Source organism: Chanos chanos, chromosome 5 (genome assembly GCF_902362185.1).
Source record: "Chanos chanos chromosome 5, fChaCha1.1, whole genome shotgun sequence".
Classification (NCBI taxonomy): Eukaryota; Metazoa; Chordata; class Actinopteri; order Gonorynchiformes; family Chanidae; genus Chanos; species Chanos chanos.
The window spans coordinates 12,335,619-12,348,821 of record NC_044499.1 but is presented as its reverse complement, the minus strand read 5'-3'; the positions used below and the strand labels follow the sequence as shown (position 1 = coordinate 12,348,821).

The window sequence follows — 13,203 nt, the reverse complement described above, 5'->3', positions numbered from 1 at the left end:
CATCTTAATGCCCAAAAGCTTTCGCAAGGGCATGTTCCAGCTACCCTGCGTATAACGGCTCAACCGACAACGTTGAATGAATTCAAACTACCTTCTGACACCTTTGAGACAAAAATCTGATCAACCAGTTCCGATCGGCGACAGCCCTATATAAAGATGGTACACATGAACTAATTTCCCTCGATGAAATCTATTACAATAATGAAAACAAATGTCTATGAGTCTGTGTTTATGATTTTGCATACAGTTTATGGCCCATTGTCATAAATTTTCATCAGTTCAATCAGCAGTTAATTTTCTCATTTTTAGATTATAAAGTCTGTGGTGTAAGAACTGCTTTGAGAGTTCTCACCTTGTTTTACCTCTCCAAATCATTATAACTTCTCTTCAGTATATTAAGACTACTGGGAATTTGGTGATACAACAGATAGTGGAGAATGTTCAGCATAGAGATTTAACTGGGAAAAAAGAAAAATAATTCAGTCTTATCTGCTGCATACTCCTTACGAGCTTCCTTCCCTATTTACTTCCATTTTCCCATTTATGACTGTATTAAATTCAGTCTCTATTACATTCAATCCACCCCTCACCTCCTCAGCCGGGCGTAGCGTTGCTACTCACCACGGACAATAGCCTGTATCACATTTCTTCTCTGTCTGATGTAACATTAATCAGGGCTTTAAGTTTGATTTAATTGTTCAGGTCCACTAGAAACAAATTGGGCGAACGAAAGTGCTTTGTGACGCATTTGAGGTGAAGAAGCGTGACCTCTTGATGGATGTATGACTGGCGTAACTGACATTTGAAGCGTCAAACGTAGAAAGTTGTCAGTTGCTAACTGAAAGCAGAGAATGCAGTCCTCACCAGAAAACCAGAATGAAACATTAATGTGCTCTAACTCTGGACCTGGTGTGTCATGTAAGAAGGATCAACACAAGAGCTCTGACCCCTGGCACGAGACCAAGCTGAGGTCCAGTTGCTGCGGCGCCAAAGAAAATAATACTCTACTCGCTTTGAAACATGCACCTGAACATGTTAATTACCTGCTCACGCAGCTGTAACAATAACTTATAATCAGAAAATGCTCATCCATAAAGTAGAGCATTAAACAAACCGAAACAGAACTCATCTGTTGGTCCACTTGTTAGAGATGAAATAATACATGAGAACCTGTGTAAAAACGAAAGGTTCTGAGGTCACGCTCTGAGACTACGACTCTTAATGAAATCGTGAGGAAATATTTGTCTGGGGGTATAAAACTGCGGCTTACACTACAATTATGATTTTTACAAGGACACCGCTATAAAATAAATAGAAAGCGAAGAGCACATGTAATAGGAGGGAGAAGTAATAGCATAAAAAGACTAAAGTGCCTCAGAACCATGTGTTAAGAGTCACACCATGCATTAGTGTTAAAGAGTATTTACATGTGTTGTTACATGGGAATTCGGGAGCGGTGGAATGTTACGTGTTTTGAATCTGGAAACCAGTGTTTTTATTTCCTATTCCTCAAGAGTGTCACTTAACCAGAGGTGTGAATTACTGACCGTGGAAGAGGCCAGCCAGAGAGAGGGGTCATTAACCGAGCAACTGTTCTCACACACATGAATCTTCTCTCCTGTAGAAAATCATAAGCTGGATTTACTTTGTCTAGCTAAGAGCTCCTGCACAATTGATTTGAAAATGGTTGGCAAGTGGGTGTTTGCCAGTGAACAGTGTTTCAAGAAGCATCTAGGCATTAACTTCTAAGCAACTAACATCTAATTACCGTCTATTAACATCTAAGCGACTATGCCATAAAATGTCTCGAAATGCACACATCCGCTGGACGAGTGTGTTCCTCTTCAAGAATAATGCACGCTTTTAAGGTTTCTTTGACAAGTGATTTTTTTTTATGAACAAAATGACAGTTTTAACAAATTCAGTCAATAATATTATAACTACCTACACATAACTTAGGGTCAGAAACATAACTTTAAACATTTAAATATGCTGATATGATTCAGTACAAAAATAAAAGCCGTAAAAGTGTCTCCATACATAAACAATAATCATTTTCCCAAAAGAGTTCAATTTTATAAACACAGTTATTATTCTGGAATCCAACTGGAACCCCTTTGATGGCACGAGAGAGAACCGGATTGTGACTGACATATCGCTGTCCATTCATGAGCTACCAAGAGCAGAATCCACATGAGCTTATCCTCTAACTTGTCCTGGATTTACACATTTTAAATGACAGGTTTTCATACAGATTCAGAATCCTCCTTAAGGGTAAGTTACTAAACTCCCTCTTCCATCCCGTTTTATTTGGTTGGTCAACGGAAAATTCAGAAACAGCCCCTTTGGGTCCACTGTTACATTGACATTAATCAGCTTTTTCAGCAACACGAGACGAGACAAGTTTGCCAAACGGTGAGATTTCAAATTAACCCTACGGAAGACACGGAACATTGGAGGACGTTGTGTGAGGTATACCTGTTCAATCCGATATGTAAACTTGTGGTATAATCACAATTCTAATACTGAAACATCCATAAAAGGTATTCATGGTAAAACTGGATTTGACTTCCAGTTGATTTGACATTGCATAACAAATCCTTGTTGAGAGAGTTGACATTTTCCACTTGTCCACGTGTATCCTCAGTTGGACATACTGGTCAGCCATAGATAGCAAATGGAAGACGTGGTTTGAAAATGTCACAGATACAAATTTAGAGCATGTGTCATAAGAGTGGTTCTTTGCCTCTGCATTGTCATCCTCAGAGTAAATGTGCAAACTATGGCCTTTGGTGAATTGCTCCCCAACATTGCGCAAGGACTCTTGACGACTTGGAGTTGCCATGACAATATTCCATATGTTTGCTGTGGTTACCGTCAATCTTGTTCAGGGAAACAGCATTACCATTTTGACTGTGGGCACATATTTGGCCTTGCCCTGGATACTAACTGTTTTTCAGTTACCTTGTCTGAAATGCTTTGAATTCAACTGCAGGTGAAATTTGTCATACAGAGCCAAGCAGGCAGCTGGAAAGTGTGAATTCTTCCGTGGGGAGCAGTTGTATTTAAATCGTCTGTTTGCCATGGGGGATGTGCTATGATTTATCTCCTTGAAGAACCTGAATGGAGAGAAAATTATGAAGATTAAAATCACAGCTAAGTAGCCAACTACTTTAATTAAATCATTTTAAAAATGTTCAGTACAATAAGAAAGGATTAAAATATAAATTTTAACTGGAGCCAAAAATTCACAGGAATTCATAGTTTTATTAAAAATATGGTATTAATCTATGTATTGTGTGCTGTAACTGTATTTCTTTTTTTTTTTTACATTCAGGAAATTTCATGCTAAGCTGGATAATTATGAAATGAGAGGTGGGTTAGGAAAAAATGTTTCTTTTCCTCTGGCTATCATTTGGGATGTGTTATTAGAGACCAGACAGACCACAGCACACAATGAACATATGAGAGGACCAAGGGCTGTGTCCATCACAGCTATGAGTGAATGCAAATATGCTTGTGTTGTGGCCACGGCAGGATAACAGTGTCATTACAATGAGGTAACGGCTCTGGAATTTAAAAGACGTCTTCTCTACATTGAATGCAGCTGAAATACCATACATATCGTACTCGTGTATCTGCTCTAAATAGCACATCCATTAGTACTACCAGCGAATCCATTACAAATACCACTGTCAAACAACAGACGCCAGTAGCGATAGATTTATTTCTAAAACACAGATGGGTGTAGAAAGGGTAATTACGTTTATTAACAGGGTGCTAGAGAAAAAAAGTAAAGGCAGATGAAAAAAAAAAGCTCCTTACCTACCTGGTTGCGTGTTTTGTGGGATTTCTGCAGCCAGACACGCCATTGATCGTAAAGTTTGATGCTCATACCGCTGCAGCCATAGGCATGTTTACGCACCCAGCCAAAAAACTGCTTCAGGTCCCGGCGCAGCGTCGAGTTCTGTTGGCCCGCCTTCGAATCACATGAGCCACTCAGCAGCCTCTCTGGGGAGGAAAGAAAGAAAAACATAAATGTCGGATAGACAAGTGTTCGTCATGTCCTACATTAAGTTTACCATGCATATGCAGCCGCAGTTTACACTGCACACCAAACAAAAAGTTGGATAAAAATAAATCGGAGCTTTTTAAAATAAATACTATGCGTCTTAGTTCCAGATGTGGCGTGTTCCCCAAGAGTTAATGTGCAAAGAAGTTAATCTGTTAATCTTTAGAAACAATCCTTAGAAAAAATATATCAAAAAGTTCCCTAGAGCACTTTGGCAAACCACAAAATGGATAGATGTACGAGTTGGGTAATGCGTTTCATCTGTGGGGCTTCACATTGTCTCTGCAATATGTATTTTATTAAGCTATGGACTGCATGACACATTTGAAACATTCGAGCTTATTGTGGAGAATGTATGTCTCAATGCCTGAGTTTAAATATTCACCTGCTTTCTCTTACCCTTTTACTTTAGCACATGTTTTCATGATGCATATGTTTAACCATTTACAGTTCCACAAGGAGATGCTGCGTTAATTATAAATGGCTTAGCTATGAAATTTTTTTAAGGAATGACTGTTGCTCAATGCTCAGTTTTGAAAAGAAATCGAATTTTTTTTTTTGTCAGCGTTTACCAATTCATTCACACTGAATCCAGAGCCACGATTTCTTTTCTCCCGGCGCTGCAACAATTCGCGTCCGTTGGGGAGTCTGATCTTGTGTCAGTGCTGTGCTAAATCAAATATGTGCAGAACACAGGGTTCTGGGAGCATGCACTGCATGTACCATGCACTCTGGAATGCAAGTCTTGTCTTAATGAGGGGAAGTCTTATATTACGTGAATAAGTTAGTGACCTTACCGCTGTGTGGCGTGGAAGCAGCCGTCGGGTGGCTCCAGTCACTCCAGATGCCAGCCTTCCTCGAGCCCAGTATCCCCACTGGATTACAGCGTACCTGAACAAAGTACACCGTGCCCGGCCTGAGTCCCGCCAGTCTGCAGGACGTCTGATTCCCCACGTCATCAACGACCTGGAGGAAAAGAGAGAGCAAATCTCATCAGTCCACTACGCATCCTCCTATTGCACAAACAAGCCTGTTTAAGGCCCCTCACACACACATAGGAACAGAGGCCAGTCACATTTAAATTTACAAGCAAGCTCACACAGGCCTCAGAGGAGAGTTAAAAAAAAAAAAAAGTCTATTTCTCCTTGCTCCTGGGAGAGGATCTGACATGTATCTGAGACAAAAGCCAACACAGATATCAGGCCCAGACGGAAAGTGATACCGACACTAGTGGGCTCATACTTGGTTTCTTGGCTGTTCCTTGCTCTACTCTACACAGCAGGCTTCTGCACTGCCCCCAGAGGAAATCTGTTATCTATTACTCATTACAGATTGTGTAATTGGATAGGCGAAGACAGCACCAACAACATGCAGACACTGCCAAGTGAGCCCCACTGTTTACCCCTCTGCTAATTTGCCCATAAATACTACATGCTTGAGCAGATGAAGATGACTGATTCAAATGCAGGAATGTCAAATGCCACAATGACTGGATAATAAACATGGGCTCTTGTAATTATTTTCCATTCCTGCATTGATTCTGATTCATTCTGCTTTTCCCTGCATGATGACCATTTACATTTCAATTAGCAACAGACATGCGAAAAAAAAAAACAAAAAAAAAACTTGACAGTCAAATTGGGGGGGGGGGGGGGGGGGGGGGAAGATGTGCTCATTACTTAATTTGAAAAATTTATGCCTTGTCAGTTCTGTTCTTATGCTTATCCAATTTGAAGCTTAGTACAAGAATAAAACCATTTGTACAACTGCATATATTTTGTGGTTGTCACATAATCTGTTTGAGAGGCATGGACCAAAACAGACTAATTGTGCTGAACTCATTTTTTATTCCCAGTGAAGGGATTTCTTTCGTTTAAATGTGAACTACTAACACATGATCACAAGGCAATAAATATACTTTTTATTTAGAGCATATTACAAAATGTAATAATGGATAACACATACTGATCATTATAACGTAACATATAATTATAGCATGTATTACTCAATACTTTGAGAGCTCAGTGACAACGAGGCACGGAGGAAAAAAAATAGACACAAGTTTGTATTTTACATAACCTAAAGCTCTGCCCAACTTTGGAGGGAACCTGCCTTTGATTGAATCCATATGACAGAAAGAGGAATGGCAAAAGTAAAGTTTATTTGACTGCTGAACTTCACCATGACGAGAAGATGAGAGGCTGAGTGTTCTTTAACTAGGGCTGAACTGACTTTTTAGGGCACCTTTTAAATAAAATAGAAACTTTTACAAAGCAAAAACGAATCCACCTCGTATATTACGATGTCAGCGGCGCTCAGAAATGAAAGGCAAAATAACATAATTGCCATTGTTGATAACATATTTTTTTCCCAGACCTTTTTATTTCCATAACCGTCATTATTTCCATGCTGTCTGGAAGCGGGGTTAAATTCTGTTTGTGTTCTCAAACTGTTATAGAACCCTACCTTCCACTCAGTGCTGTCCTCGAGCCTGTAGCGGATCTGGTATTTGGCCTGAAAGAGGAAATCTTTGAGGGCTGGTGGCGTGCCCCAACGCACAGTCAACTGATCTTCTAACTCGCCTACACGACTCACATGCACGTCAGCCGGCGGGTCTGTGGTCACTGGAAGAGACAAAAGAGAGACAAAATGTGCTCAGGACAGTCACAGAGATGAGAAAAGATGAGTCGCGGTTTCAATGGGGACCTTCTTTAACCGTGAAAATCACACATCCTGTGTATTCGAGTATAAATTACGGGAAATATTACTGGAATAGCTTGACGGACAATATGTTGCTTGTTTGTTGTGAGCAGTCTTCCAAAACCATTTGACAACAGATATACTGATTTACTCAATTACACTCTACCTGTCTCTTTCTAATATGTATGCCAATGTCTACGATTAGAGAAAAAAAATGTTGCCGTCAGTTTAAATAGTTCAAACATTTCAGGGTAAAATATTCGTTTTTCGTTTTTTCCATATTTGGTCGAATCGCTGTACACTGATTTACGCACATCCTTCCGCTGAGATCTCCTTTCTGCTCTAAGTCATCAGCTGGCAATGATAACACTGGAATGAGAAAACAGTAAAGCGCTTTGTTTCTGTTGCTATGTAGGTGGAATACTAGGTGTGCTGGGGTTTAGTCATATTCCTGGCATCCGAAATGTAGCTCCCACCTTCCTCTCCTCTCCTATTCTGACGTTTCCCTTCCTTACCGCGCCCCCTCCTTAAGGTGTGGTGAGTACGACGCTGACGGCAAGGGTTAATTACAAAAGGGGCTTTCCCCTTTCATCCGAACATAACCGTAGGAGGCCTCAAAGTTTGTTCCAGTTCTCCAAATTCAATTTAAACACATTTTAATGTCTTGCCAGATGTAAACACTCCAAAACATCACATGACGCGTCTTCAAAATGTATGATTCATTTTCTTAGGTATTAACTGAGATTTAAAGTCAAAATATTGCACTCTGACTTGGCCGGAATTCTAAGATAATAACACTAGCTGGGGGGCTTTACAAACCTGGTTTCTTTTCTTTCCAGTCGCATCACTTAAATGTAGCCTTAGGGGTTTCATGGTATTAGGCTTAGTGAGGACCTTGTAAAATTCCGTTCTCACACGAAAAGCAGGACATGTAAGGTTTCTCACTGGTGTAAACACGTGCACGAGAGCGCAAGTTAAAGGGGTTACTGACATTGTCAAAAGGAAGGGTGGGTCCATGGCAATTCGTCACATCTCCACCCAGCTTTACTGGGAGTAATGGGCCACTCTCATATTGCCTGGCTGGCTCCTCCAGTAAAAACCCGCTACAAAAAAAAAAACAAAAAAAAAAACCTCGGGCTGGCACCTGGAAACAGGTCAAAGGTCACAGGCACTCACCCACATCTAGGATATCCAGGTAGATGACATCAGATGTGGCAGTTCCCAGTTGGTTGGATGCCTCCACCCAGATCTCATAGGGGGTGAAGAGGGCGAGGTCACGTGGGATGTAACATGTGTACGGCTGCCCTGCGCTGTAGTCCTCACATTCTTTTTCCCGCCCATACCACCTACATGTATCAACAGCACAGGAGAGTCTCTCCTAAGTCTCTTTTCCAACTCATCTGAGATCCTTTTAAATAACCTAATTATCACACCCCAGACGTCCCAAATATTCCAATTTTCATATGCTTTAAATCCCATAAAACTTATTATAAGTAAAATAAAATAAATCATAAAGAGAAAACTTATCTTGACTGCAGAGAGAGACCACTTAGGTTATATCTATAGGTGTACGTGTGTCCTCACACAAACATTCACTGAATTAATTTGTGTCACAGGGCTAATATCAGTGCCTTGTGACAGACATCATTTGATGTAACATATCAAGACAAATTGAAGAGTCATAACATGATGGCAACCAGGAAACAGAACAAACATTAAAAGTTAAGTAAATCCGACACTGACCTTAGCTTATACTTGAGTGTGTATTTGGTTTTAATGAATGTCTCCCCTTGACCCCCTGGGGCCCATTTACAGGTGAGATCTTTGGTGTTCCTGGACCAGCAGGTCAGGTTGACTGGTTTCTCAGGAGGCACTGGAGGGGAAAAAAACAGAGAACAATGACTTTTCACTGAAAGGTCTGAAAACCAAAGCAGAAAATTATCCACTTCCAACGAACCTTATCCTTGGAAAATTACCCCACACTATACAAAAACATTTGTCAAGCCATTATATGCCTTTTACATTGTAAAAACACAACACAATGTATCAAATATAACACGCGCTGCAGTAATTGAACGAGTGGTCCTATCAAAATATTCATAGTGGCATAGAGCCTCTGAAAATAATGGCTTGACTTAAACATTTTCAACAACGGATGAGTGCTTTCAGCTGTCATACTCGTTTAACTTCAGGAACCATGCCAAGATTCCATTCAACTGAGAACAAAAGACCATGAGCATAAGTGTCAGAGTGTGATTATGCCCAACAAACCCTCACAGATGAGACTTCAGAGACATTTAGGGATTTGCTTAGATGAACACAGCCCTTTTAGACATGCTCATCATGACTCTAGCATCTACCCACCCCAAGCCCCCACCCCCCTACTTCCCTCCATCTAACTCTCTTCCTCTCCGTGTAACTCTTCCCTCTTTCTGTTTCACACTCTCTCTCTCTCTCTCTTTGTCTGTCTTTGTCTCTATCTTTCTCCCTCTTTCTCACCCAAATGCACTTACCTGCTCCCACACCATTCCAACTCTACTTTTCTATCTGAGTGTGTGTGCGTATATGTCTGTAATTTTCCATATTGCCACTGCTGATCCGGCTTTCTTGACAAATGCACAGCATTTGTTCTGTCCTACATGTCAGCTTGTGTGCACTTCGGGAGGGGGGGGGGGTCAAAATGGACCACACAGGTGCTAAAAGCCCAGCAGCGGAACAGATAGCTATCTTAAGGGGCTTATATAAGTCTTGAGTGGAAAAACCCAAAAAACACTGAATAGCGCAACAAGCGTTCGATGTCTGAAGGTTGCATTTAAGCACTGTCAAATATTTTCGGTTCTGAATACTGAATTCTTACAGATCCTGAATGCTGGGAGAGGGGATAGCTACTTACTGCCGACGTAGAGGCAGGAGCCAGCGAGTACGTGGCCAGCGCTGTTGTGGCACACTAAGTTGTCTCCGGAGCGCTGACGTGAACCGCTGAGACGGGGAAGCGTGACGCTGAGAACGGTGGGGCTGAGAACGCTGTAGGAACTGCTGGGCAGTCGTTTCCCATTCAGCGTCCAGTACAGTGAGCCTGCGTGCAGACCGTGATCAGGATTCACCGAGCAAGTCGCGGTTAGGCTTGAGCCGATGAGCAAAGCTGGATCCTGAGGGTAGATGGTAGCCACCTCTGAGGGGATTAGACACACCAGATCAGACAAAAAGAAAAATCCAAATATACAAGCCGCAGCTTCAACTGCACAATGCAGAGGGGAAAAAAAACGACCCTAACGGACTGGATGTAATTAAAAGTACAAAACACACTTTGACAAAGTTTAGGTTTACATTGAAAAGCTGAACCAAAGTCATAAATAACGCTTGTCTTGAGACTAGAACTGTTAAAACCAAGGCAGAATTCAAAATCTTGGGTGAATAATCAGAGGCGATTGAGAAATAGAAAAAAAAAAGCCATTCATTAACAGATTATGTCCCTGTTTCCTTTAGAAAAATCAGCAGCTCTAGGTAATGAACCTTAATATCTACAACTTAATATCTACAACTAATGAAAGGCAATTCTACTATAATTTGAAAGTGTAGTGTTCATTGAAAGAGGCTTAAACTCAACACTGTAACTGCCTCTTTATTAATGTCTTTTCACCATGGAAAAAAAAGAACAAAAACAAAAAAGAGAGACTTTTTTTAATTGTTCTATTAGTAAATTTCTTGGCAGATTAATCCAGAGTCATCTGTAACTACAGTCAATCTGTTTCAGCAACTAAGCATGCTTATAAAGAGAATCACATTTGGCCACTGAAATACATTTTAAATAATTTTAACGATGCAACTGTTTCACCTAAAGCAAAGACACTGAAGAAAAATCCAAGCCTTCAAGAAGAGCCTTTACTTTAAACATTTTAATTAAGGTGGCAATTATCTGTATTTATTTTCCGTGTCTGAATGGGAAATGGGTTGCAAAATATCATTTGTTTTTAAAAGGTCTCATGAGGTAAGTTCTCACTGAGGCAGGGTTCTAAAGCAAGGCAAATATACAGCCGCTCATACTAAACCCTGGATTAGGCCACTGCCATTGTAAGGATGACAAATGTGAACCTGTTACAGACATTTTCTCATGTTGTCATTCTGCGTGCTCGTGTTAAAAGGGTACTTAGGTCTAGTGCTTTTCCCTCTTTTAAAATCTGTTTATGCTGCGCTGAGGCCCAGTAAAGTCAGTCTGTGTTTCCTTCCATTTACGTGATGTTTAACACGAAAAGAATATTATAAATAGACGACTACTAGCCTACTATCATTATTTGCTTTCAGGCAGTATAACGGTCCCTCTTTTACTCACTTAGATCAGCCCTAAATTACACTATAGACGCGAATGATGTCGTACTTAATTGAATATTTGGTCCCTATTTCAACTCTCTTTCTCTCATCTGTTTGTGTCATGTCGGGAGACAACATTGGTATACTGTAAACTCTCTTATTTATGTTATTAAATCGTAATTACTCATGCGACTTTTGCATGAGCATATCTTGGTTTGTAGTGCTTATTCTTTTGCAAAATATAAGAAAATATTTACATAAGGTTGCTGTAATGGAAAGTATAATAGGAGGCACAGAACGTTTTTTTCCGCTAAATCTGATCTAAATCTATAGTACAAATTAAAAAAAAAAAAGCATAATTTTGTATCATTCAAATTTTACGACAAATGTAAAGACACATTTTACTATTCGTACGATGGTCTATGGATCGGCCTGGAAAGGCAGAATTCCTGGGGACTTAAGTGAAATGATGACAATGTTTGGTTGCGGTTCATAAAGGACCTTGGTACATGTGTTAGATGAATTAACGTCTGACCTGTTGAAATTCTGACCCCTGAGAGAATTTCTCAATAGTATTATTTATTGCACTGATACAACGGTCAACTCAGATTATTTTAAATTCCGCAGTGTTGTTCAAAATGTAGTTTAGTCTATGAACAAACGGAAATTAAATGCAAAATTTAATCGTTACCAATGCATAGTTACCAATTGCATATGTGTTGGTAGAACAACAAAGTTTAGTTAAGTCAAGAATTGCGAATCCGAGATTGAAGTTGAAACGATTTACAGCTTAAATTTCAGATTCACAAGTGCTTGCTAGTTAAAAGTACTAATGACATCTAAATTAGTATCACATCTAATAAATTATGGGGGAAAAATTGTGCCTGAAATTTCAGAATACCCGACCATGCACTGACTTGGTAACACATGTAACTCGTGTACTTACGGGTCGAGGACGACAGCACGCCGGGAGTAAGCAAAATGATAAACAATAATGTTATCATGTTAAAAGATGTGTCCTCTCTGCTTCTTTTCTTTAGGAAAAAATGATATGGTTCCTCGCAATATTTTATCCACGCATGCAGGGAGGAAAGACCACAACAAGCCCAAACTCAGTGCTTCACGAACTGTTGATGCAAGTGTCTTTAGCTATGCCGTTCACAGGCAATTTACGGATAGAACACAAATAGGAAATGTTCAATTTCAAAGAGTATCTAATGTACTTAGAGATAATCTGATGTTACATTTGTTCCCTTCGTCCAGTTTCGTCATAGTTTATCGTAGTGAGCCCATCGACAGCTAAAACACATCCAAGTTTATACTTTGCTAGCTCCTCCCATGTCTTCCCACACAGTCGTACAAGTCATTTTTGCCTCTTTCGTTTCATTCCGTCTTTTCTTCATGCTGTCTGTCTTTTTGTGGTGCGTTCAAGAGCCAGAGATTCATGTACGTTTCCGTTCCACAGTGATCAATTCCATAATGAGTCATGGGCTTTTGGTGATATCTGTGATTTAGGAGTTACTCTCATAGTGGATATCATTACCTTAAAAGTTTTACCATTAAGATTTAAAAGATGCAGTGGACTGAAAAGAAGATAAAAAGGAAGGGGTTGATTTCATAGTTGAATGTGTTGGCAGACAGGTGAGTCATGAGTCTTCTCCCTACTGCATATCAGTTAATCTTAAAAGAACATCTATCAAAGGCACAACCTTTCTTTTCAAAAAAGACATCTGCAATGTAATCTGATCAACCTTCACAGTGATATGGTGTTATTATGTGAAAATTTGCTGAAAGATGTATCAAATGAATGAGGCCATCAAGAATGTCAAGTTCAGAGCTCTTTAGTGCATTAAAACCAAACAAAAACAAATAAGTAAATAAATAAACATTTTAAAAGCTGACCAAGCACATCTTGAAATTTGGTGTTCAGTCAGTAAAATGTTCAGAAGGACAGATAGTAGTCTCCTTTTAGTTCAAATGTCTCAATAGCTCTCATGACTAATATTTGACTAATGTACTTGAGGGCATCCTGAAATCTGGATTTGACCAGTGAGTCATTTGCACAGTTAGAGTGTGTACGTTTACACAATAACCGTGACAGCTGGTTCGTCTACAGGGTCATT

General features: G+C 39.9%; 1 protein-coding gene across 1 annotated transcript; it reads right to left on the bottom strand.

The window, feature by feature from the left end:
• Positions 1-2,723: 2,723 nt before the first annotated feature.
• Positions 2,724-12,084, bottom strand: crlf1a (cytokine receptor-like factor 1a). Its single transcript, XM_030775374.1, has 8 exons — positions 12,027-12,084; positions 9,666-9,944; positions 8,516-8,645; positions 7,949-8,118; positions 6,539-6,696; positions 4,870-5,038; positions 3,830-4,011; positions 2,724-3,119 (listed from the first exon to the last, which is right to left on the bottom strand). The coding sequence occupies exons 1-8, from the start codon at positions 12,082-12,084 to the stop codon at positions 3,096-3,098; spliced, it is 1,170 nt and encodes a 389-aa protein (XP_030631234.1). The 3' UTR covers positions 2,724-3,095.
• Positions 12,085-13,203: the final 1,119 nt, after the last annotated feature.

Excerpts from the sequence above, each read along its gene's own strand:
- crlf1a (XM_030775374.1), bottom strand. The coding sequence starts at position 12,084 with ATGATAACATTATTGTTTATCATTTTGCTTACTCCCGGCGTGCTGTCG. Across the intron at positions 5,039-6,538 it reads AGGACAGCACTGAGTGGAAG|GTCGTTGATGACGTGGGGAA; the intron begins GTAGGGTTCTAT and ends CTTTTCCTCCAG. Across the intron at positions 4,012-4,869 it reads TGCTTCCACGCCACACAGCG|AGAGGCTGCTGAGTGGCTCA; the intron begins GTAAGGTCACTA and ends TTTCCTCCCCAG.